Source organism: Plectropomus leopardus, chromosome 18, assembly GCF_008729295.1.
Source record: "Plectropomus leopardus isolate mb chromosome 18, YSFRI_Pleo_2.0, whole genome shotgun sequence".
In the NCBI taxonomy this organism is placed as follows: Eukaryota; Metazoa; Chordata; class Actinopteri; order Perciformes; family Serranidae; genus Plectropomus; species Plectropomus leopardus.
In genome coordinates this window covers 29,346,125-29,373,092 of record NC_056480.1, presented here as the reverse complement: position 1 = coordinate 29,373,092, position 26,968 = coordinate 29,346,125, and the positions used below count along the sequence as shown (strand labels likewise).

General features: G+C 41.4%; 2 protein-coding genes and 1 pseudogene across 2 annotated transcripts in view; 1 reads left to right on the top strand and 2 right to left on the bottom strand.

Annotated features, from left to right (window-relative positions):
• Positions 1-11,103: 11,103 nt before the first annotated feature.
• Positions 11,104-14,382, bottom strand: LOC121958207 (annotated as a pseudogene).
• A 1,235-nt stretch (positions 14,383-15,617) lies between these two features.
• Positions 15,618-23,257, top strand: LOC121957431 (sodium-dependent neutral amino acid transporter B(0)AT3-like). The gene is given in 12 exon segments (XM_042506003.1): positions 15,618-15,759; positions 17,341-17,481; positions 17,597-17,734; positions 18,540-18,721; positions 18,867-18,977; positions 19,062-19,174; positions 19,265-19,393; positions 19,913-20,078; positions 20,197-20,401; positions 20,482-20,641; positions 20,750-20,912; positions 23,039-23,257. Coding segments are annotated over 12 exon segments (1,869 nt in total).
• tert (telomerase reverse transcriptase) overlaps positions 20,859-26,968 on the bottom strand; it is a 31,743-nt gene continuing 25,633 nt past the window's right edge. Inside the window, exon 16 of the mRNA XM_042505999.1 lies at positions 20,859-20,908. The gene's annotated coding sequence lies outside the window, so the exon portion shown is untranslated. The remainder of the gene's footprint in view (positions 20,909-26,968) is intronic.

Genomic DNA, 26,968 nt, shown 5'->3' with positions numbered 1-26,968 from the left:
GTGACAGCCCGCTCCAGCACTTTGACATGTCCGACAGCCCACTCCAGCATGGAAATATGCGACAGCCCTCTCCAGTGTGGACATGTATGACAGCCCGCTCCAACGCGCGGATATGTCCAACAGTCTGCTCCAGCACGGAAATGAGCAACAGCATGCTCTGACTGGAACAGTTTTACTGTCTCGCTCCTGTGAGGTTTTCCAATAAAATACCTGTCATTGCGCACAACCAATAAGCACAGAGGTGGCTATTTATAGTGCCCATACCACTGATTCATCACCTATGAGCCAGGCATCACCAACTGGCAGACCGTGGTCTGGATCCGCACCAAAACTTTGTCCTATTCGGACCCGTAGCCAAGTTGTAATTAAATGTACAAATGAGAACTTGTTTTTTTGATGAGTAGTGCTGGGCAATTAATTGAAAAATAATCCAAACCGACATTCAGAACCTCTAACCGACATAATTTTGCCCATGTTGGGTATTTCGGTTATGTAAAAATTCTGTTAAACCTTTCCCCATGGCGGCTGCCAACTCCCACGGATCTGCTGTGCGTCTCACGCTTTTGGGCTCTGTCTCATGCTCTCATGACACAGAGGAAAATCTCACACCAAAACACAGTGAATGACTTTGACTCTAGAACAGTTGAGTATTTGACAGCCACAGCATTTCATTATCGCAGATCAAACAGCTGATGGTCTGACAGCAGCACAGTGAGACAGATGAACAGAGCGCAGCTTCTCCTCATAGCACAAAGTGTCTGAAACAGACACATGTGCAGAGGTGGAAAGTGACTTCTTTAGACTTCTACAGACTACTTTGTGTTAGTTTCAGGTTTAATCAGACTTTGGATGAATTATTTAGAAACACCAGGATTCATCGCTCCGTGTCTCATCCAGCTGCTCGTGCTGAGCTCTCTTTATTATTACCAGGGGCAGATGTAATGTTTTGGGGGCCTGGGGCCACAAGCACATGACCTTATTTTCACCCTTTCTCTAACTAGGAATGTTGGCAGGCTTTTTGCAGCTATAAGAGTAGTATAAGAGAATACCTACTCAAAAGTTTTTAATTCCTGAGTAAAATGATTAATAGCGCAGAAGTTTCATGGAAGTTGAAGTCAGAGTCCTGCAGTTAGGTGAGGTTGGCCTATTATCTGCAAAATGTGCTTAAATTGACCTTAAGTTTGTTTAAGATGGAGCTTTTAATTTTCATATACTGCTCGAAAGTTTAATAAATAACAAGGATTAGTTGAATACCCCTGCTGTAAACCATCTTCAAGGGGATACCACAATGATCATCATATATCATCAGACCGATTATTGATGAATAATTAACAGCTCACACATATAAACAGACTTTTCAAATTACTGCACTACTCAGGATAAAATAAAAAGATCACGAAGAAGGAAATAATGGCTTAAATGTAAGCTGATTTAAAATTATGATAATAACATGATATTTAAGGCCAGAGCACCAACCGTGCGAGGAACCTCTTGGAATGCAAGTAATTATTATTTTTCCCCCCAATGAATTACACTTTAGGATGGCTCTACAGCGCCCCCTTTCATGTAGCCCCAATGCCCAGTTTAACCTACATTTACGAAAATTGGTACACTTATCTATCATGCCCGGAGGCACAAAAAAGTTTATTTGACCCATCCCCTAAGTCTGACAGGACGTCGGCCATTTGGGATTTTGTACTGATTTTGTCCAATTTCGGGCCTCATATGTTTGCCAACTTGTCCTACAGGAAGCCTTGAGGGACAGTTTTCATTTGCTTTACATGATATTTACATGGTGTGGTCTACAGATTATGTACACCAAGATGACATGAAATTTGCGTCCCCTCCACAGCCACCTAGTGGCTGCTGAAAGAACTACATCATGTAAAATAGCTCACTCCAGGGGGTCCAAACACAACACAACACACCACACTTTCACAGAAATGAACGACCACTTTAGTTGGTTTCCCATCAGTACCCTGACATATGCGAGAGCCCTTTCATTGCTGCTTGCGGCTTTCATTATGATTATAATTCTGCCCTAAAGGTGATGTGTGATGCATCCCACAACATCACCAGAGTCCAGGCTCTGTCCATGACTCACAGATGCATTGTGAGACGACGTTAAATTTGCACAAGGTAAGTTAAAAATGTTGTTGTTCTCTCCTTCAGTAATTTTTCAGCAATTTAAATCTTAAAATTTTAACTTGTCCCTCCACCACTTATTATTACATGACAGTTTAATAATGGCATCTTGCGTAGAGACAGGGGTTACCCCATGGGGTGCCCCTGACTGCCTTCCCTGATGACCCCTGACCCCGAGCCTGAGCCTGGACCATGGCAACACTACGACCTGGCTCACTGCAGAACAAGAGCAAGAATTTAGATGAGCATTGGAATTCTCAAGGCCAGTCTCCAGTGTCTGTGTAGGCTCAGGGTCATCACAGAGAGAGCATGTTACATTATTGTGGCCTGTGTTGTGTTCCACAATATTGCTGTATTGAGAGGAGAGCGACAACCTGCCATACAAATAAAAGACCCAGAGGATGACCATCCCTTCCACCGCACTGATGGGCAGGATAGAAGAGCATTCTGTAAAGCAAATGCCAAAACCATTTTTCCAACTATTCCTCCCATTACCTCCCACCAGCCCCCTGTCTGGTAACAGTCAAATGCATTTTTATTTAGCCCTCCTTCTTTTTTTTAAAGTACATATAAAAGATATTCATATTTTTTTCCCCCCGATGCCCCTTTCAGACTTTTGTAGCATTCTTTATTACTTTAAAATAAACTGAGGAAAGAAATAATTTGTTTTTATTTCCTTCACACAACATTTATTTTTCAGTATACTTTATTTCCTGCAAAAAAGACACAAATGCTTTAAAATTAGAATATATATTTGTATATTGCAATACTTTTGCAACAGTTAGGGTAACAGTAAATAACATAACAATATTATCCACCTTCAGGTCCAACTCACCTCTAACTGGTGCTCCAGCATCTGAATATCCAAGTTTTTTTTTTCTTTTTTGTACATGTTTTTGAACATTTGCAGGACGTTTGATATTATGTTTGTAGTAGACAACTGCTATTATCTTTACATTTGTGGGATTATTGCATTAAAAGCCTCAAATTTGTATTACATTTGTGGGTGTTGCATCTCCCTCTAGATCATTTCCACATAACTGTAGATTTTTTCCTTCCCTGAGTTTCTTATTTATGAATAACAGTATTTCCATGCTTGACTGTACACTCTCAAATATATCAGTTATCATATATGAAAACAGTGTAGGACTAAAAACAACAAGACTTTCTGAGAGCCCTGACTGTTTTAACCTGAATTGACCTCCCACTTAGAAAATTCTTAATGGGACTGAGGATGTTACAGATGAGTTCAGATGAGGACCCAAATGCACAACAAAAAGGGCAGACAAGTGTAGACACAAAAAGCGAGCTTTAATGCTGATGAAAAATATCCAAAAACAAGCAGGTAACAAAAACCCAAATGAAATCCAAATCAAAAATGTAACTGAAAGCCTGCAGGAACACAGCAGAGAACACAGAGGAGACAACAGGGAGGATCACAGATGAACTGATCAGAAGAATGAGACGCAGCTGGGGAGGACACAGGTGAAAGGAGGGAAACACAGGGATTGGCTAACAAACGAAAGTTAAAGGAGGGAACAAAAGGGTGGAGAAAACAAGACAAAAAGAGTGAACAGGTGTGCAGGGAAGATTCTGAAAACAGGGAAGGACAAACAAGACTGATAAAAGACAGAATGGAAAAAGAAAAAGTCAGGAAGAACTAAGGGTTCATCCCATCTGCTTATCTCGCATCCATGTTCTCTTCACCTGCGTTTCTTCCTCGCATCCTAGATGTATGCATGAGATGCGAGGACAGAGACACATCTTTAGGCAAATAACCAGCTGGTGAAACTTCTAATAGAGTTTGTGTCTGCACACGCAGAATGTAATAAAGGCTATAGTAAGTATTGTTAAATTGGGACACTTTTTGAAAATTTGCATTCTGGAACAATTTACAGAATTGACCACTTGTCTGAGCTCCAAACATGATATCACTTTAAAAATATTAACACCTTTACCATAATATGCATAAGAAAAAATTAAGAAAGTAAAACACAAAATCAATTGTTCCATCTCAAACACAATATGTCCTGAAACCACTTTTTTTTTACAGGCGCTACTGGCAAAATGGGACACCTTCAATGCTAAAATGGGACAACTTATATTATGATATAAAAGCCAGAGATATTGAAGAAGAGAAGTAATTTAAAAATGTATTGTCTTCAAATAACACATAAAATAACACTTTACAACACCTTTCACCCTTCTTTGCAATGTACTTTTAGGTAAATTCCATGATTGAGACAGCAGTTGTAGCTTTGGCCCTGCCTCTGATTGTTCTTGATGCTACAAAACTGTCCCTGTCATCTTGTCTTTAGTCCACTGGTTGTACTTCTTCCCTTGCCTTATCCTTGCTGATGCTTCTCTTTTCCATTATTTACTCGTTCCCTTCCCTTTGTTTGCCATTGCCTCTGAAATGTAAATGGATTTTGATGTTTTTAAACTATTTATATTTGTATTTGTTTACTTATTTAACTAGTTATTTAAAGCATTTCTATATGTAATATTTATTAGCAATGCTATACATCACAGTTCTGCACTCTAAGAATTACTGCCTTTCTCCTTTGTAGGGTAGAATAGCTAGCTAGAGCTTTTTGAATTAAGCTTGCTAAAACGTGACAATGTTAGCCCTTCTTTGCTTAGTTCCAGCAAGCTAGCCAGCATATTTAGAAAAAATATATTTGATAAAATTTATAAAAATGATTTATCTGAATATAGCAAGTGTTTTATGGTCCTAAAAAAACAGTTTTTCCCTCTCAAAATGAGAGTAGTGTCCCATCTTGACATTAAAAGCATGTCCCATTTTAACAGTAGACAACTGGCAAAATGGGACACTATCAAAATACATTTTAACATTTTACAAAAAGGTGAAAGAAATTTGGAATTGATCCATGGTAATTTTGATACACAATTATATACCATTGTAAAATATATTGGAATGAAAAAGTGAGTATTTGTTGTTAGTTTTTTTTTTTTTTAAAGCATAACAAGCTTTAGGTCAGAACGCTATGTCATGTCAATTACCATTGTGATTCTGGTATCAGGTGTCACTGCATGTGAAGCCACGCCGACAAATATGATGTCATATCCGGGTGACCTTTTTTTTTCCTGATCATATACCTGTCAAGCTATGCATAGATACTGGTATTAGGTTATTTTGTGTATTCCTTGAAAATATAAATCATTGCAAATCTTAACTGTCCCATTTTGACAACACTCACCCCTATATATAATATATGATATAGAGTTATCAGTGGCAGAGCAGCAGTTTTCTCTCTGTGTAACAAACACCTGCACATGAACAACAGCCTGTAGTGTGTACTCTGTAGTGCACCGTAGCACAGCCTCCAGACTCTGATTGGCTCCCTCTGTCTGGCCTTTGGATTGAGGGTGATAGCCAGATGTGAGACTACTGGTGGCCCCCCAGAGCTCGGCAGAATGCTTTCCAAACTTGAGATGTGAACTGGGGACCCCGATCAGAATCTGCAGGTATGCCATGGATGTGGAAGACATGGTTAATCAGGATGTCGGCCGTCTCAGCCGCCAAGGGCAGCTTGGCTGTATTACTTCTCGAGGGGGGTCGACCAGTCACAAAGTAGACAGCAATCTGTGACCACGGGCGTCCTGGTACTGGGAACGGACTGAGTCAGGGACAAAGAGACAGTTAGGAGGCCCCCCACCTGGATCTGGTTGTGTAAGTTGTACATTTCTCACAACAGACTCTATGGGGAACTCAGCAGCTGCCAACACACAGGAGGTGGGTGTCAGGTGTGGCTTCTCTCTCACTGTCAGTCTGGAAGCGCCGGGATAGTGCGTCGGGCTTGACGTTCTTGCTTCCAGGTCAGTAGGTAAGGGTGAAGTTGAACCGTCCAAAGAATAAGGCCCAATGGGCCTGACGAGAATTCACCTGGACGATGAACTGGCGAGTTGGGTCAGGCTGGATGAGGATGGGAGCAGAGGAGAACCGCTTCTTAAGTTCTTTTAACGCTTAATCAGCCTCGGTTGTCCAAACAAAAGGAGCAGAGAGAGAGGTGAGATGAGTGAGAGGAGCCACAACCATGTAATTTCTAACAAACCTCCTGTAGATATTAACAAATCCCAGAACACGTTGAAGCTGTTTCTTGGAGGTGGTGACCTCCCACTCCATAACTGCCTGAACCATAGCTGGATCCATCTTCACCTGCCCGCTTTCCACAATGCAGCCAAGGAAGGAGACGGAAGAGGTGTGAAATTCACACTTCTCAGCCTTGACAAACAGTTTATTCTCCCACACCTCTGCAGCACCTGTCTGACATGCATCACATGTTCGGAGAGGTTACGGGAGAAGATCAGAATATCACTGAGGTACAGAAAGAACGACCTGTTTAAGAAGTCCCGGAGGATGTCGTTTACCAGCGCCTGGAAGACTGCCGGGGCGTTGGTGAGCCCAAAGGGCATGATCACGTATTCAAAATGTCCCAGCAGTGTGTTGAAAGCAGTCTTCCACTCATCCTCTTCCTTTATCCAGACAAGATGGTAGGTGTTCCTAAGGTTCAGTTTGGAGAAGATGGTGACACCATGCAGAGTTTCAAAGGCAGAACTGATGAGAAGGAGTGGATACTTGTTTTTGATAGTTATGGCATTCAATCCACAAAAATCAATACAGGGTCTGAGAGTCTTGTCTTTTTTCTCATGTAGAAAAAACCTGCCCCGAATGATGGGTGCGTGAGCTGAGGGCAGGATATGAAAACTTAGCATTTCCCTATGGTTACCTGCAAGTAACAAAGACAAGAGTTTGGTTTGATGGGTGACACGGGCCAACACCTCACCATTGATGGCAACCAATTCCAGGGGTGTAGACAAAACCTCACAGTTAAACTGGCCCTGCCGTACAAGTTCAATATCCAAAAAATTGGAATCAGTGCCAGAATCAACAAGTGCTTATCCTTTTTACTGCTCACCACCTTGGGTCTTTTGAACTGCACTACGCTAATCCTGTTGCCTCTCCAGAGCATTCCTGCTACCTTGTTTTCTTAGCTTTCCTGGATATTGGCCGCAACCCTGGCTGTGCCTGATCGCTGTGATATCTGTGCTGGTGCTGTGACTCTGCCTTTGGTTGTGCTTGTGCTGTGGCTGCACTGATACTGTACCCACTGCTCGCCCTGATCGTGGTCTTGGTCCTGTTTGCGCCGATGCTGTTATCATGCCTTTGGACACCTCCCTATCAATATATGAATGAGGCTCTTATCAACACCCACAATATCATCATAGAGTGCATTTGATAATTTCACACCTATCATTATTGTGATATGACATGCGTCTGTTTCCACTATTGCTGTGCCTCTCTCTCCCTCCCCCTCTCTCTTTCTCTTTCCTTTTTGCCACAGTTGTATTTCATTTGTTATTTACGACATCTATTGCACGTCTGTCGTCCTGGAGGAGGGAGCCCTCATCATCCTCTGCCGCTCTTCCTGAGGTTTCTTCCTTTTTTTTCCCCCGTTCTTTTTCGGGAGTTTTTCCTTGGGTGATGTGAGGGTCTAAGGGCAGAGGGATGTCATACACTGTAAAGCCCTCTGAGGCAAACCATGTTTTGTGATAATGGACTCTATAAATAAAATTGACTTGACTTGACTTGACTAATAGAGTCAAGGGCTGGTTATTAATCAACAAAGTAGCCTCAATTTGAATGCATTTTCAGGGGATTGTGGGAACCACAGCTCTACTCACCAGAACCACATCTGCGACTGGTGAGGTCTGAAGTTTAACCGACGATCACAAGATGTCAGTTGATGCCCCTTTTCTCCGCAGTAAAGGCATAGCCTCTCCCTGAAGTGGCGAGTTCTTTCTTCCTGAGAGAGCTGGGTCCTGCCCAGTTGCATGGGCTCCACATTTACATTGCTGCTGGTCAAGGGTTAAGCAGAGGCAGGTAATTCAACAGAGTATAACTGAACTGAACTGGGAACTGAGGGAAGAGCGACAGCGACAACTGGAGGCCGATGGAGGGATTGTTGAGCCTTCTTTCTTCTTCGTTCTCTGAGCCTGTTATCCACCTGAATGGCTAATGCTATCAGCTCGAGTAGCGACTCTCTCCACGCCCAACAAACCATCCTTAACTGATTCGTTGAGCCCTTGAAAAAATATGCACTGTAGTGCTTTGGCCCCCCACCCTACTTCGGCAGCTAATGTACGGAACATGATGGAAAACTATGGCCACACTATTAGCACCCTGGCTAATGCTAAGGAGTTTATGGCTGGAGTCTTTACCATCAAAAACAGATTTCATCTCAGCCGAAAATTGCAAGAAGGTGGCTTGAGTGGTTATGGAGCTGTTCCAAAAAGCTGTTCCCCAAGCTCTGGCTCTACCAGTTAACAACCCCAAAACATAAGCAACTGAACCTCTCAGCGACTCTTAGGCAAGGGGGAAAACACTAGGGAGTAAGCCACACAGGCAAAAAAACGGGGCACTAGGAAACAGCAAAAATACTGAGAGGCCGTGAGGAACATCTACCACTTGGCAGGAGGAATACTCTGGCGACGAGTAGGTCTGAAGCCACAGCTTAAGTACACTACCAGCTCATCAGGAGATTGCCTGCACCTGGCCCAGCCTAGGGAAGAACAAACCACGTCCACACTCACACACACAGGTTAGGGCACAGAAGGGTATGCAGACAGGGAGAAACATACAGAGAAGGAGGGAGAGGGGGGCTGCAGCCGATCACAGCACTGTTGTTACATTTGCAATACGTTACGTTGTTATTACATTGTTACAAACCCTCTGGCATGACAGAGAACTGATGGACTGTCTGAGCAAATGTACTTAAACCACTTTTAAAATTCACTGACTGGCTGACACACACACACACACACACAGACTCCTCTGCATCCCCTGAGTCATCCTCCAGAGGAGCAGCTTGGAGGTTTGTGAGAAGATGCAGGAGGGAGCGCTGCTCTTCATCTGGGGGAAAAGACGTGACTCCTGGCTCAGGCTGCTCTCCGGCTCAGCTATTTAGAGTTTCCCTCTGCTTTGCTTCTCTCAGCCTTGTGTTATGCTTGGTAAGAACACTGACAGCAGAGAAATGAACTATGAGAAAAATATGTTTGAATGTTGGTGAGAAAATATACATGTGGGTTCTGCCTGAATGAAGTGGGATTGTTCTGAGAAAAAAAATATTTTAAGATTCTTAGAAATATTACAGGAACTATATGTGAATGTGTTTTTCCAGGATTGTCCAAAGTAAGGCTTCGTTCACACTATCAGAGAGAGTGGCCCAGACCTGGTCCATGTTTACACGAGCATTCCTGGCAGCTCCAAAGCCCTCCCCCGCCCCCAATTTGGACTATCAGATCGCATTACTCGCCTTCTCCTGCCAACTTACTCCCAGCTGATTAAAAGGGTCAAACCATCAGAAAAGAAAAATGTTAAAGTGTGGACAGATACAGCAGCTCACAGACTGGCACATGATCAGAGCTGCCGCCGCCTGGGAGAACCACATCAGACTTGGGGAATATCCATGGACAGTGACATCATACATCAGCAAGTGAGTTGATGATGTGGTGATCACAAAGACAAAGAAAACCACTGAGGAAGCCTGAATAAATGAAGAGGTGAGGGCCCTGTGCAGAACCATAAAAACTGCCTGTAGGTCAGATGAGAAGTCCGAATATCACCAGAGAGAGAATAATGCCTCTTTTCTGACAAAATTAGCTTGTGTAGGTGGATTTTTTTTTCAAGCACAAACAACCCCAATAAAAATAAGCTACAGACCACTTTCCTATTGTCAGTAAAGCAGAGCTGTGTACCCGGCTCTGCAGCAGATGTGTGTGTGTGTGTGTGTGTGTGTGTGTGTGTGTGTGTGTGTGTGCGCGTGTGTGTGTGTGTGTTCTTTATTTTTGATAAGCTGTACATCTGCTGCAGAGCCGGGTACACAGCTCTGCTTTACTGACAATAGGAAAGTGGTCTGTAGCTTATTTTTATTGGGGTTGTTCCAGGGGAAGACTACGGTGGCCCACGGTGTCCCCCTGCTGCTGAACAACACGCCATGGGCGCCACCAGCCAGATAGTGTCCGCTCTGTTCAGTACCATTTCCTCCTCCACCACCACAGCTATCTTTGCAGACAACTTCTTCACCAGCCTGGAGTTGGTGCGGTATCTCAAGGACAGGACCTGCACGTACACAGGAACAGCCAGGGACAAAAGAGTCGGCCAGCTTCCGCTCAAGTCCATCAAGGAGATGGAGAAGAAGGCTGTCCCTCATGGTACATATGACTACATAACCATTGATGATGGGATCCTGGCCCTCAGGTGGAAGGACAACAAGGGTTGTCACTCTGCTGTCAACAGACAAGGGGGTGAAGCCCATGTCCTCAGTGAGCTGCCCAGCTGTCATCAAGAGCTACAATGCAAACATAGGCGGCATTGACAAGAGCAACATACTGGTCCACCTCTACTGTACCCCCTTGAAATCTAAGAGGTGGTACATGCATTTGTTTGCTTATGCAATTGATGTCGGTCTTACGAATGCCTGGGTCATATACAGGCGGGACTGCAAGGCTCCATGCCCTTGTCTACAGCAACCGCCAGACCTGCAAGTACTGCAGCAGGAAGGGGAACATAAAGAGGTCAAATGTGGTCTGCAGGGTGTGCAAGATCCACCTGTGCCCCAATGCAGAGCGTAACTGTTGTTATTTATGTTATATATATGTGTGTGTGTGTGTGTGTGTGTGTGTGTGTGTGTGTGCGTGTTACTGTATATACAGTATATATATATATATATATATATATATATATATATATATATATATATATATATATATATATATATATATATATATTTTGATATTTATGTTCTTTATATATATTTGTTATATATGTTCCATAAAACATGTTCAAAATAAGAGTTTGAATACACCTTCTGGTGCTACTTGGATATGTCATCAGTGAAATACCAGGGGTCACAGGGTGTTTCGGGTCTTTAATCTTCATACACTCTTGCCTGGGCGACCCAGCCGGGGGTGATCAGTCTCCGGCTTGTGTCCAAGTGGTATGATGTTCAACGGATCCCCCCTATGGATCCACAGCCACCATGAGGCCCTCTCTGCGGCCTCTAGGATGTTTCTGATGGCTCTCTTCAAATGCAGTCCTTTCACTCCAAGGAGTTTGAAGGTTCGCAGAAGTGAATGGCCAGCGAAGCCTCGGCACCCGACCTCGACTGGCTCCCAGGGCACAGTCAGTTCCAGGATAACCACTTGTCTGGTGGACTCCGATGTTAGTACCACGTCTGGGCGGACAGAAGTGATTGTGATGTTGGCTGGGAACTTGAGCTGTCTTCCGAGGTCGACTTGAAGCTGCCAGTCATGAGTGGTGGTGAGGAGCCCCCAGTAGAGTTAGGCTGGTGATATTGTGCCTTCTGCCACAGCTGGCACTCGGGGGTGGCCACCACTCTCCAGGTGTGTAGGTTGGCTGGGCTTGGGAGGACATCATAGACCAATTGGATGAGAAACTTGATGTGAAGTGGTTCTGCTTTCCAGAGCTCTGCCCAGGTGACTCTGCGGGAATCTACCTGCTCCCACCTGGTCCATGCTCCTTGTTTGGACATGCCGCCGATCTTACTGCGGTGTTCTTCCACCACCTCTGCTCGTATCTCATCCTGGATCAGTCGGCGCTTCTCCTCTCCACGGGCCAGATCGTAACACGGCTTCAGAAAGGAACCAAGACCTGCTCGTCTAGTTGCCACGGAGCCCACCAGGGTTTTATGCCTTAGTCGCGCCTCAGCTTTAGCGACAGATTCTTGTGCCCGCCATTCCTTCCCGGTCTTCACAAGGATTCCGGCTTCTGCGACTTTGGTGTCTGCAGAGTCCCTGTACATCATCACTTCTCTGGAACGGGTGACTTTAAACTCCTCTGTTAGTCCACTGAAAGGAAGGTGCAGCTTGTTGTAATGGCCGTACAGGGCGATGCTGCTCAAGGACTGGGGGAGCCCCCTGCCATCTCCTGAGAAACTGGGTGATGGACTTCTCAACATCTACCGTTGTAAAACAAATGTTCCTATAAGCTTATATGTGTTTTTCTTATATTTTTTATATATACACCTTTTAGAAAATGTTTTATCCTAGACAGGTGAGGAACTATATGTTTACTTAATTAATATTGATTTCGAACATAAAAATTGAATCTTTTTTAAAATGTCACTAAAGTAAAAAAAGTATGTAGTGTCCTGTAATGACATGACATTTTTAATTCCCAAGTATTTCAATAAGTGCCTGATAAAGGGTTAACATCAAACTGCAGTCAAGAATCCAACCTGCAAAAATATAGATATCATTAATATTTGGAGATGTCAAATGGGTTTTGCAGGTGTAGTTTGTTACAGCAATGAAGCCTATATGGTGATCTCTGGGGGGCCACTGTTTTATTCTTTCATGGGTACCAAAATGTCTTTTGGCACCCCTGAGTACTTGGATTGTAGACTACCAGACCCTGTGAGCTTCTTCACTTCTCTCTTCAAACAGCAGAGAGCACTGCTGCTTTCTTATCAGAGGCAGATGTGAGAGAAAGACCAGCTGGAAGGAGACAGATAAAAAGAAAAGAACAGAGACTTCTCAGTATTTTCCTATATAATTATAACTGTAAATCTATGTATTCTCTTGGTTATTTCAATAATTAATGCAAGCCATAAATGAAAAAAAATCCTTCAAAGAAGTAAGAGTAAACAGCAACATCAGAAAACACATAATGAATCTAACTCTTGGCACACATCTCTTAGTGAGCCACTCAGGATTGGCAATTACAATTCAACATGTTGTTGTTATTGTGTAACTTTACACACAGGTACTTCAAAGTCTTAATTACCGCAGGAATTATTGGCAACAATATACAGATGACCTGAAACATCGTTCACCTGAACCAGCATAAAAACATGACGCTTATCAGTTGAAGGAAAGCAGAATGAACCTGAACTCACAGTTACAGGCAGGAAATGCAGACATGATGAGTATATTCTTACTGACTGATTCTTCTAAGATGCAGATAAGGGAGATGACTAAAACCCCTTTCAGCCACAGAACCACAAGGTCAGTGTTTTTCCTCCCTTCAATAAACATGTGCTTGCATCTGCACAAGGCAGACTGGACTGTAACATACTGATGAACAACTTGTCCATCAGTATGTAACAGGACCAACAAAAAGAGCTGACAGGGAGGGAAAAAAAGACTGAAATGCACCTGAATTCAGTTAAAAAGATTTTATTCAGACCACGGCTACTTGCATTAAAACACCAACTGGTTTCAACCCTAACTTCTTAATTAGGGTGCAAAGGGGTGAACAAGACTCAAGCAAACATTTGATTCTGCTGAGTGGCGTTGGCAGAAGTGGATCAGTGATAAGCGTTGTTAAAGATGACACACCTCCACAAGTGTTCAGAAAAACGTCCTGCACAAAAAATGGGACATAAACATCATAATTATATCCATCCTATGTAAAGAAAAATGCTTAAAACCCTTTAACTGAATGTCGCTGTGTCTATAGTCTGCCTTTTCAGTATGGCCTCCTAAGGGAAGTTAGGAACAAAAAAGTTACTCCAGACATCAGCGCTTTGTTTGGTGGAACTGGGTGGAACTCATATTAGTGCTGGTAATACTCCCAATTCCATAGTTACAAACTGATGCATGGTGGTCACACATTACAAGCATTATAACTGTAAATAATTTCTAACAACCATCTCAACTGTTAGATTTAGATTTTTATTTATTTTGAGCATGTAAAACAAACGAACATTGCACACAACACAAAACACAACACAAAATTTGCAATAACAAAAATTGATGGCAACCAATACTCAATGAATAGATTCAAACAAGCAACAATATATTGCAAGTTACATGCTTGACAAGCAGTAGGAGGAAGTATAAACTTATTTTTTCCTACCCCTTCTCGGCCAATCAGTTAATTAATTCCTGAACTCTATCACTAAAAATATACATACACTTTCATATACATACATGCGTATTCATATTTAATAACTATGTATATGTGTATGCTCCTGCACACACTTTATAGTAATTAAGTTGTGCGCACAACACAGATGTCATACTGTGTCATAGACAGACATAACTATCTTCAAATTCTTTCCTCATTTTTATACCTCTGTAAAATAATTTGGGCATCTTCTTGAAATGAGTCATGTTTGAGCAATTCTTGAGTTCCTCATCCAACTTATTAAACAATTTTACTCCACAGATTAAAATACACGTACTCCTCATGGTTGTACGAGCATGGTGTTTCTTTAAGTGAAGCTTCCCTCTGAATTTATAATCACCCTCCCTGTCAAAGAACATTTCTTTATATATTGCCTGGTAGCAATTTTTTTTTGCTTTGTACATTATATGTGCTGTCTAAAATTCTAGTCCATGAAAGTCAAGGCATTTGATTTTAAATATAGAGAATTAGTAGGTTCATAGAATCCTACATCATTTACTATCCTTATGGCCTTTTTTTTTTAGGAAAAATATCAATTGCTTTTTGCTTGGTTTGCATTTTAACAGGTTAAACTATTTAAATTGCATCTGACAAAAATATACAATAGAAAAGTAGAAAAAAAGTTTTTGTGTTTGTCCATCCCTGTTCTACAGTGTTAGAGTTAAAAATGTATGTAATCATAATAATTATCCTAATCAAAATCATAATAGTTCAATTTTCTTGGTCTTTAATGAAATTTCTGAAAAATAATTTAAAATATATATTATGACAACCATAACAACTGTCCTACTTGACGGTGCCTTTGGCACATGGACTGAGACTGATAAAGTCTTTCTCTGAATCTTTCACCTTAGCTTTTACATAGGTGATCATATTCATTTTACTATTCATATTTTCCCTTCCTGTTTTTGCCTTAAATGCACATTTTAGGCACATTTCTTTTTAGTTTTCCCCTGTGTGCCTTTGCTCTCTGTAACACAGTCCCTATTTCTTTATGATGTCTAAATTTAACTGTATGCATAAAGTTTGTTTAATCGTATGAAGATACAGCCTCAAGTGTCATTATGTCTTTCTTTCTCTGACTGCATGGTGCGCTTTCATTCAGTGTAACATAGAAACAACCTCCCCATGTTACCCATTAAACTCAGGTTAAGCACACTTCCATTAAAAAATAAAAAACTGGGAGGTTTTTACCAGTAAATCGTGATAACTGACGTTTTCATTCCTTTCTTGATGGCCTGATTTTTTCCTTTTAAAAAAATGCAACCATCAAAGCTGCACCTGATAGGACATTTAAGGTCAGCCCACTGAGGAGTGTCAGAAAGAGGAAAAGAGCTGGATATCATCTGGACTAAACCACTCAAGACAGTATATATCATGACACTGAGCTGATATCAGGTAGAATTCTGGGCAAAATAAAAATATACACCACCTGCTACAAAGTGTATTTTAGAATAAGGAGAGCTGCATCCTTGAAACAGAAGTGAAATTGTGAAGCCTTTTTTTTCCCCAGCTGACGATGGGCAAAACAAAAGACTGTGAAGTGGAGGAGAGACCCAAATGGGACAACAAGGTTCAGTACCTGCTAACATGTATCGGCTTTGCGGTGGGACTCGGAAACATCTGGCGTTTTCCCTACCTGTGCCAAATCTATGGAGGAGGTGAGATGTTCTAACATGATGAGATCACATGAACTGCATTATACCTACCCAACTGTGTATAACTCCACAGTTTAACCCTTTGAAACTTGAGAAAATTGTATTGATACCTTTCAAAAGCATGGTAAGAGGGCAATAAACAGAAATGACAGAAATGACCCAAAGATTAGCAAGAAATTAATAAACGTACAAGAAATTTATTTGAAAATTAGTTTAAAAGACCTGGAAAAATGCTTAAAAATCAAATATTTTGAACATAATTGTCAATATTTAATTATGATTGCGGAACATTTTTTACCAGGTGAATCATTGCCCCCCGCCCACCGTTCCTGCTAAAGTGTCCTAATTCCTGTATTTACTTCCTCATAGTTCCCAGTGAGAGTCATGAGTCCCAAAGCCAGAGAATTCTAAAGGACCTGGGTCAGGTTTAAGCTCCATAAACATCCAATTCTGTAAATATGCTAAGGGGCTATCAGCTTTACATATTAGTGTGGCTGCACATTTTGACTAATAAAGGCCTGTCTCAAATAGAGGCCTAGTTACCATGCAGTTCATTTTTATAGAAGTACTTTGGATGTATAAAACCAGGTTGTTGGCATCGTGCTATATATGATAATGTTAGTTGGCTGCATGCATAAAGTTTTACGGTAGGCATCTACCAAACAGTTGAGATGGTTCATGGCAATGGTACAACACAAAGAATGAATCAAAATTACAAATAATTTACTGTTATAATGCTTGTAATATGTTAGTATACCAATATATTTCAATTTGTGACCAAATACCGGCACTGCTATTACTCCCTTGCACATATCCTAGGTATTTACTCTTACAATGCTTTTAAAATAGTGAAAAAAATTACTGATATAATTGTTTTTCATCAAACATATAATGGGACATCCCTCTGTTGATTAAATATGCCTACCTTGGAAAATCCCACACAGAGCCCTTAATGAAGTGAAGAAGTAGTAGTAATAGTGTGAAGTTGAACACCAATTTCAAAATGTGCATTACCAACTGAACAGGTTGTTAAAGGCACGGTCTGTGACTCAGGTGAGCCCAAGTTATACTTCATAGCTATAAAGTCTATGAGGCAGGACAGTGTTCATATATTCTTTGGAATTGTTTGACATGCATGGAAGTATATTATATTTGTTGTTTCATTCTCATTACATTATTGGTTGTGTTTTTGTGATGTTTGTAGTGTCTTGTAAGCCCACGCAGGCTGGGCACCTTTTGGCTCATGAAAATTAGATTTCAAATTTCATCCCCACCTGCTCTTTTTTTAAAAATACACTTTTACTTGCCTGACTCTGCTTGTCTTTTTGGACACTTGGAAGAACACAAAAAATTCCAGTGATCACCTTGTGTTTAAATGTATTTCAGTTTGTCAAGGTATTTTAGTTTTACAGGGCACATACATAGCATACCCTGAGATCTTCCTTATTATGGTTTAATTTTGGTAATAAAAAGGAGATGTCATTTGTGTCATTACCATGGATCAAACTGCCAGTCATAATGACCAAACTTATTTTAAATATTCTCTGCAAAGTCTGCTGATAAATACTAACTTCATGTCTTCAGGTGCATTCCTCATCCCCTATCTGATAGCGCTGGTGTTTGAGGGCCTCCCTCTGCTCTACCTGGAGCTGGCTATAGGACAGAGACTCCGCATGGGCAGCATTGGTGTCTGGAGGACCATCTCACCACTACTGGGTGGAGTCGGTGGGTGACCTAGAATTATTTGTAACATTATTCAGAATTTTATGTTTCATTATTTCATGGCCTGAAAATGTCCTTGTGGTATTAAATATGTCATTTATTTATTTCCTGGATGTAGGCATTGCTTCCATGTTTGTGTCATTTCTGGTGGGCCTTTTCTATAACACCATCCTGGCCTGGGTGCTCTGGTACTTCTTTAACTCTTTCCAAGACCCCCTGCCATGGAGCCAGTGCCCACTCAATGATGACCTCACAGGTAACACGAAAACTCACCAGTCATTCTATTTATCATTGTCAAACACTGGGATTGCTACTGCCACAGTGAACGTAACTAAAGAAGAATTGAGTAAAAGCAGCTTTACACCAGGGATGGACAATAACAAACTACATTTTAGTACATTTTTCAAGTATTGGTCTTCTGACTTAAGCTTTCGACTGGGCTTTGGCTGTATGTAATATTTATTTATATTTATATTTTTATATTATAAAACTAAGGCACACTTTTCCACTTTGTGTCAGTCTATCTCGGATAAGTTTGAATTGTACGTGGTGAAATCTCTAAATTCTTTGCAATCATACACTGAGAACCAGAGTACCACTAAGGTGATTTTTGAGCATTCCACAACTTTCCCAGTAGTTTGTTGCCTATGACCTAACTTTTTTGGAATGTGTAGGAGGGATCAAATTCAGATTGAGAACTCATTTACTTAAAAAACCAATAGAGTTTATCAATTTAAACATCATATTTTGTCTTTGTACCGTATTAAACTTGAATACAGGTCAAAAAAGATTTAAATGTTCCAACTTTTTCCAAATTGGGGTTGGACAAAGGAATGTGCCCACCTAACTGCACAGGCATGAACACTAAAGGGTTTCACCACAATTCAGCAAAATTATAATTTGAACCCTGCTACAAGGAGATGTGTGATAAAAAACGCATTTTCATACTAAACTCTCTTCAGTCTATGCATGTTTGAGCCAAAAAGAACCACTAATAACTTTGTAATTATGTAATTGTAATGACATGTTGATATTTTTCACTTGCGTCTACATCCATATAGACTATAATGCAGAGTGTGAAAAGAGCACTCCAGTAAACTACTTCTGGTACCGTGAGACCCTGAACATCACACCTGACATCGATACCAGCGGCTCCCTGCATTGGTGGTTGGTCATCTGTCTGGCCAGTGCCTGGTGTATCGTCTACATCTGCTTCATCAAAGGCATCAAGTCCATGGGAAAGGTCGGTTTACCTGCTGAAAAAGATAAAATGTCCTATTCCAGAATCAGCCACTACAACAGACACACTTTACTGCTAATGATTAGAGTAAGATGTAGAAAAAATGAAAGGGTTAATGAGGGCTGAATCATTTGCTTGCATATTTCAGGTTGTGTATGTGACAGCCACATTTCCTTACCTGGTGCTGACTATTTTCCTCATCCGAGCCCTCACGCTGCCCGGAGCTACTGATGGACTCGTGTACCTCTTCACTCCTGATGTGAGTTTGATCACTTGTTGTTAGGATAGGTGATATGAGATTTTATGCTGGAAACCTGATGTATCGTGTTTACGCTTGCTGCAGTGGCAGATACTGAAGAACCCACAGGTGTGGCTGGATGCTGCAACCCAAATCTTCTTTTCTCTCTCTGTGGCTTTTGGAGGTCTAATATCTTTCTCCAGCTATAATCCAGAGAGGTGAGGACTACGCATCCTTAATTCCCTTAGTAAAATTAGGATGATTTGTGTAATGATTTACAGCACATATTTTTCTTCTGTGTCCATTAGAAATAACTGTGAGAGGGATGCTGTTCTAGTAGGAGTAATAAATAGTGCCACATCTCTCTACGCCTCTATTTCCATCTTCTCCATCCTGGGATTTAAAGCAAACAATGCCTTCAATTCTTGTATGGAGGAGTAAGTATGCACACATATTGGCCCAATCCCAATTTTTCACCCTTTGCCCTACCAATTGGCTCTGTCATTCTGTTGTGAGTGTGAGGGTAGGATGTACCATTTCTTTCAGGGAATGAGGCTCCAAACGGAATGTTAGAGGAAAATTCCCAGAATGCTTTGCAAACTGCAGCAATCTAAACATAAACAAGAACATTCATCAGTGTTAGATAAGTAATGCTATTACAACTGTTTATTGGTTACTTTTAGCTGTTTCAACTGTTTTCTATAACTTTTAGATAGTAATTTATGTATGCTCAACTGATGGCATAACTAGTGGCATCCCATTTCCTTGGTTAAGATTTAAAACCCTTTCCATTGTGGCTCTGTTTTGAAGGGTCACTACTCAGTGGAGAGCACTCCAAAGCCAGGTCCAGGGCCTAAGGGGAAAATTGGGATAGGACTATTCTATAAACTTCTAAAGATTCTTTGATGAAACCAATGATTTTTTTTTTTTTTTTTTTTATTGTATCACATCTCTAGAAACATCTTGACTCTGACCAACGACTTTGAGATTTCAGACCAGAACATCACAGTGGAGAACTATAATGACTGGATTAAGCATCTAAATAGTTCATTTCCAGGTCAGATGGCCAATGTGTGTCATTCTTTCTAATTTCCCTCTTCCCTTAAATCATGGTTGTTTCCTGCTCTCACTTCCCCCCTTCGTTCCTTGTAGTAAAATACACCATGTGCTGGTCAAACATGTACAGTCAGTCCATGCTTCCTGATTACTTTCTGGCCTTTTTGTCATGGTCCTCCCCCAGAGCGTATCAGGTACCGGCCTGGCTTTTATCGTGTTCACTGAAGCAGTGATAGAGATGCCAGGCTCTCAGGTATGGGCCATACTGTTCTTTATCATGCTCTTCAGCTTAGGCCTCTCCTCTATGTTTGGGAACATAGAGGGAGTCCTAAATCCCATAAAGGACCTCAAACTAGTGCCCAAGTGGATGCCACAGGAGCTCATAACAGGTACCTGCGAATTTGCTTGTAAAACAGTCAAATGTTACATGTTTTTCCCTCTCTGAAAAACTTGTCTCTTGCTTCCTTAGCGGCCATGTGCTTGGTATCCTTCTTGATTGCTCTCATCTTCACCCTGGGCTCGGGGAACTACTGGGTGGAGGTCTTTAACAGCTATGTGGGCTCTGTACCTCTGCTCATCGTTGCATTCTTCGAGATTACTGGAGTAATTTATGTCCGTGGAATGAAAACGTAACTTTTTCTCTTCTTCTTTGATACTCTTACATTCTTTGGTTGACTAATGACAATTTAGATCCCTGTGTGTTAAAAATTTTCTATGGTCCCTGTTTTCTGTGACAGTTTCAGTGAAGACATTTATTTCATGACCGGGAAGAGGCCCAACATCTTCTGGAAGGTGTGCTGGATGGTCATCAGTCCTTTAATGCTCCTGGCGGTGCTTGTTTCCTATGTGGTTGTCCAGGCACAGAACCACCCTTCTTATCCTGCATGGAACCCAGCCTATGTAAGCAAGTCAAGGGAACTGCCATGGGGATGTTAAGAACTTAGTAGTATGATGTCCAGTCTTAAAAACAGTATAGAACCACAATTCCAAAAAAGTTGGGATGCTGTGTATATGTTAATGAAAATAGAATGCAATGATTAGCAGATTCTTTTAGATCTATATTCAGTTGAATACAGTCTTAAGACAAGATATTCAATGTTGGAACTGATAAACCTGATTGTTTTTTTATATATACACACCTGTTCTGAATCTGATGTCTGTAACATGTTCCAGAAAAGTTGGAACAGGAGCATGATTAACACTGTGTTACATCACCTTTTCTTTTAACAACACCCAATAAGTGCTTGGGAGCTGAGGACAGTTATAGCTTAAGAGAAATTCTTTCCAATTTTCATTTGCTATCAGACTTCAGTTGCTCAGCAGTCCAGCATCTCCTTGCCATATTTTGTGTCGTCCTCTAATCGGAAGGTCAGTGGTTTGATCCCTGGCTCATCCAGTCAACATGTTGAAGTATCCTTGGGCAAGATACTGAACCCCAAATTGCTCACAATGCTGCGCCATCGGAGTGTGAGTGCATGCGAATGGTTACTGAGTAGCAGGTGGCACCGTGTAAGGTTACCTCGGCCACCAGTGTGTGAATGTGTGTGTGATTGGGTGAATGTGACATGTAGTGTAAAAGGTGTAGTTCATTCAAAGAGCCTGTGGGAGGAGCAGTGTGGATGGGTTGAACAAACGCTGGACCAGCATTGTTTGCCATGTGCTTTGAGTGGTCAGAAGACTAAAAAAGTGCTATACAAGTGCAGTCCATTTACCATTTTACCATAATGGACCACACATGTTCAGTGGGAGACAGGTCTGGATTGCAGGCAAGTTAATTTAGTACCTGCACTCTTTTACTATGAAGCCATGCATGTTGCCACTTTGCAGTGGAGATAGTGGATGACGCGGTTCGTGGTTATGTTTGGTAAACTCAAGCACATGGCAAACAATGCTGGTACATCAACAAATGCACATGCTAGCGCCAGTGGTTAAGATTAGGGAAAGAAAACACATGGTTAGGTGTACAATAAAAAATACATCACATTCATACAGGAAGCAAACATCAAACTCCCGCATGAAAGTCCAGCGTTTGTTCAACCCATCCACACTGCTCCTCCCACAGGCTCTTTGAATGAACTACACCTTTTACACTACATGTCACATTCACCCAATCACACACACATTCACACACTGGTGGCCGAGGTAACCTTACACGGTGCCACCTGCTACTCAGTAACCAATCATAAACACTCCCACTCTGATGGTGTAGCACTGAGAACAATGTGGGGCTCAGTATCTTGCCCTTACTCTATAGGTGCTCTCACACTTCTATCTTATGTAATATGTTTTAATTTGATGCCGTTCATAAGTGTATCATGTGCGCATGATAGGTTCTGTCCAGCCATATTCACAAGCGACGCCACCTGTCCACATATAAGTGCCATCCAGCAGCACATGATAACATTGTGACCAGTTCTGTCCAGATGTGCTCTCAAGTGATGCCATCTAGGTGCATATCATGCGCATGCAAAAGGTGCCTTTTGGCGTCAGGATCATACTCTGAAAGCACTGTCAATGCCATGGGCAGTAACACACCCCCATATCATCACAGATGCCAGCTTTGAACTTTGAACTGGTAACCATCCAGAAGATTCATTTCCTCTTAAGCCACGACACAACGTCCATGGTTTTCAACAACATTTTGAAATGTGTACTTGTCAGACCATAGCACACTTATCACTTTGTGTCAGCCCATCTCAGATTAGCCTCCAGCTTCCCAACTTTTTTGGAATTGGGGTTGTATAATAATATGCTTTCTATAATCAACTTTTTTTATGGGGAGATACATACTAGAAGTGTTTCTGGTTTGGGCAAAGTGACTTTAAGTTAAGGTAAGCTAATCGCTTGCTGGTTTTAGCTACATATGTAGTGCACAAATATGACAGTAATTAGTAATCAAAGAGAGAAAATAAAAGGAATCTGCAAATGTCACAAAATTTCAAACTCTTCTTCAGCTTTATTTTTAAATTACACAGTTTTACAATATGGTATACATTGCATTTTATACTTTTCTCATTTTCCTTAAGGAACACTTCCCAGAAACTGAAACAAAGCCCTATCCAGACTGGGTGTTTGCCATAATCATCCTCCTCTGTGTAGTGCCAGTGATTTCAATCCCTTTGGTGGCTCTCTACAAACTGATCTGCCGTGGCATCATGAAGTCCTCTGCTCGTGCTGACCTAAATCCATACTGCAATGACGGTTTCGAGGTTGAAACACCGGAACAGAAGAACCAGAAAGCATAAAAAAATGTTGAAAGTAACAATGTGACTGCACAGAAAAGGACATCCTTTATCATAGCATCTCACTATAATTCTCATCGTAATTCACAAGAAAGCTGACATATAATCAGTCAGGCTGAGCTAGAACTGACTTTTCTTCTGATTTTGGATGTTTACATTTATCTGCATTTAACAGAAGCTGAAAACGGTATTTAACTAACACATCATACTAAAACCTGCAGCCATATCACAACATATTGCAGAGATATAAAGCTTCCAGATGACGTCATGTCTTCTTTGTGGAAAACTACAAGAAGTATAAATCAAAGTCCAGACAGACTAACAGCTGTGGGATGGGGTGGGCTCTGTAACAGTAGCTGGATGATTTTCAGTTATCTATCTTTATTGATCTGGTGGATGTTGGCTCATAGGGTGTGTTTATGACTGAAGTTTATCACTTAAGCTTTTTACTGTTTCTCTCTGTCTCTCTCTCCTTCACTTAAAACCTCTCCCCCAGCATTGTATAATTGTTTGGCACACTGAAGATCAGATCACATCACTGCCAAAAAAGTGCAGTACATTTATTTTGACAGAAAAAAATGTAGTCACTACATAAACATTTAAATGAAGCATGACTAAGTTTCATGGTTGTTGTGGGAGCGATGATTGGGGCTAGGGTTAGTGACCTGGCAGGTATCAGATCCCCTAGAAGCTGCTCTAGATGGTGCTTTCATGTTAAAAGGATGACAGCAGCACAGGACAGATTTTTCTCTTTCTTTTCATGAACAGTAACATTCATCCCCCTGAACTATTTCCAACACCTGTAAAATTTAACTGAGGGTAGCAAAAAACTTACTTGTGTACGTGTAAGAACTTGGATCTAGATTTGTCGGTTTGGGTGCACCTATCATAAAGTCCACAATTAAAGGGATTAGGTCTTCCAGAGGAATAAAGTAACAACACAGTTGCAGGAGTTGTCTTGGTGGAGGCCGGCTTCCATGATCTGAAGAAACCTTTCGTCCTTCAATGATGATGCAACTCTATGACTCTCAGCAGATATAAGTGATGGTTTTAGCCTGGTTGTCTTCAACAACCACCGTTGAGCTGTACATGGAGGTGCTGCTGGATGGTGGTGATGCTAAGGTGTTTTACTGAACGCCTCCCTAAATTTATTTCAACTGATACAAGATAGTAGATGGCTCATACAACCATTCTCATATCTCCTCCCTCTTTCTCTTTCCTTTGTATCATTTTGTCATTTACTGTAATCTAATTGTTTTTACGACATCTATTGTACGTCTGTCCGTCCTGGAAGAGGGATCCCACCTCAGTCACTCCTCCTGAAGTTTCTACCATTTTTTTCCCTTGTTATAGGGTATGTTTGGGGAGTTTTTCTCTTAGTTGATGTGAGGGTCTAAGGAAAGTGGGATATCGTGTGCCGTAGAGCCCTCTGAGGAAAATTATGATTTGTGATAATGGGCTTTAAAAATAAAATTGACTTGACTTGACTTGCTCAAAACTGCCTGTGGACAAGGCATATATTGCCAAAAAGGACCCATTCTTGGCTTTGGAGCAAATGATGTATTGTCTGGATGCCTATTCTGTTGGCAGACCTTGTGTACCCTCAGGAAATCTCTACCAATCTTGAGTATGCTGGCATCCGTATCAAGGGGTTGTGTTTTGTCAGTGCTATCTTGGAGCTGTTGTTGGGAACTTGGTCTTTACTCGCCCTGCAGTCTTCATGAGTCCAACATTTCTTCAGCATGCAAGGGGAGTAGCACTTTGATACAGACATTGAGGAACTCAGCCCATGCAATAGCGCAGTTGGTCTGCTCATCAGGCATTGCATATATTCTCTTGGAATTCCCTCTGCATCCAGCTGAATACAGAATGATGAGGTATTTTGAAAGCATGCACTTGTGTTCAGTACTTTACCACACACCTATGTGCACCTTGAAGTTACCTCCTGGATGTCTGCTTTGTTCTCCTCCCTGCCAAGCTCTGAAGACATACTGAATGACTTAGACTTCCATAAGCCGGTCCGTGGCAGAGAGCTGTCAAATGGCCAGTGCTCTCACTTTTAATTAATTTTCTCTCAGCTGAACAATTCTTGGTGAGACGATCAGTAAGAGGCTGCACCACAAACAGATGGGGTGATTTTTTCTTAAAAACTCACACACTGGTGGCCAAATTTACCGTACAAGGTGCCAGCTGCAACTCAGTAACCACTCACACGCACTCACACTGCGATTGCGCGGTACCTGGAGCAATTTGGGGTTCAGTATCTTGCCCAAGGGTACACTGGATACACTGATGTAGCCATTAGATGTAAAACCAGCTACAATAGCTGTACAAGAATAAAGCTCAAAATAAATAAAGTTTTAAAAGCAGACGAAATACTTTGACAAATAAACCAACCAAATCAAACAAAATATTCTTCAGAAATATTTTTTGGTACTGTATTTGTGTAGTCTCAAAACAAGAGGACAAGTATGCTACCAGCTGTGGGGTAACTTATATATGCAATACTCTAAACTTTCTAAACTTAAATTATTAAGTGCATCTATATAGATAATATAAAATAAAAATACAGTAACTGTTAAGTTTTGATTAAACAATCAAACCCATAGTAACTCCCCAGCAGTCTCTGACCCCCTGTTGCAGACTGAGGACATACAGTCAACAGCAAAGAGCTACAGTACAGCGAGACTGCCCTCTGTTGCTGTAGATATGTTATTACAACTACAGATTGACCCTGACCGAGACACCGTCCTTTCTGGACCTGAAACGATAACCAATAAATTATTAAGCTTAGTTGTTTCAGCACTGGTTCAGCAACGAGGACATTCACAGACTCAGCGTGTGAGTAAAGTCAGTGACCAACGACTTTATATAAATGATGTTGTTATATTGTTTTATGCGGTACAAAGATGCAAAAACTTTTGAAGTTGGTCCTACAGAGAAAACAGAGAAAAAGGGTGCTTTTGCTCAACTTCAACATTCATCTACCAGATGCACTGTGCCACACCAGACCAACAGAGTGCCCCAAGGATGACGTTTTTCTGTAGGCTAAAGAAGTTAGTTTTGCCCTGGTTCCTTTGTCAAAAAGCCTATGGGAATTTTTAAGCTGATTTTGGATTATTGCAGAAAATAAGCTATGTCACAAAGGAATGTTTATAGTAATATGACATGCGTCTGTTTCCATTATTGCTGTGCCTCTTTCCCCCTCTCCTTCCCTCTCTCTTTCTCTTTCCTTTTTGCCATGAATGTATTTCATTTGTTATTTATAACATCTATTGCACGTCTGTCCGTTCTGGAAGAGGGATCAAAGTCTGACTTTGAGTCAGACTTTGAGAGGGAGAGAGGCAGGTCTGTTTCCTGATTTGACTCTACACTCTTTGTGTCCGTGGAAGCAGCATGGGTGGCGGGCAATCCGAAAATGCAGAACTACAATCTGTAGTTCGAGCAACAGCTACACCAGCCCAGGAGAGCCAGCAAGACTCTTTTGGATGACATGTTTTGCATCAGTTTGCTTTACTCAGCAGAGTTTTGCCAGGGGAGGAGGGATTTCTTGGCACTGGTTAGATGGAGGGATGTTTACCACAGTTTATCTACACATATTTCCTACTTTGTCTTGATACAAAGCTGTGTGAAAACTGGTGAAGTATCCCTTTAATGCTACGTCAGTTGCTGTCAGCATCAAAATTATGAGCTGCAGGCCACAGCTCTAGGCAG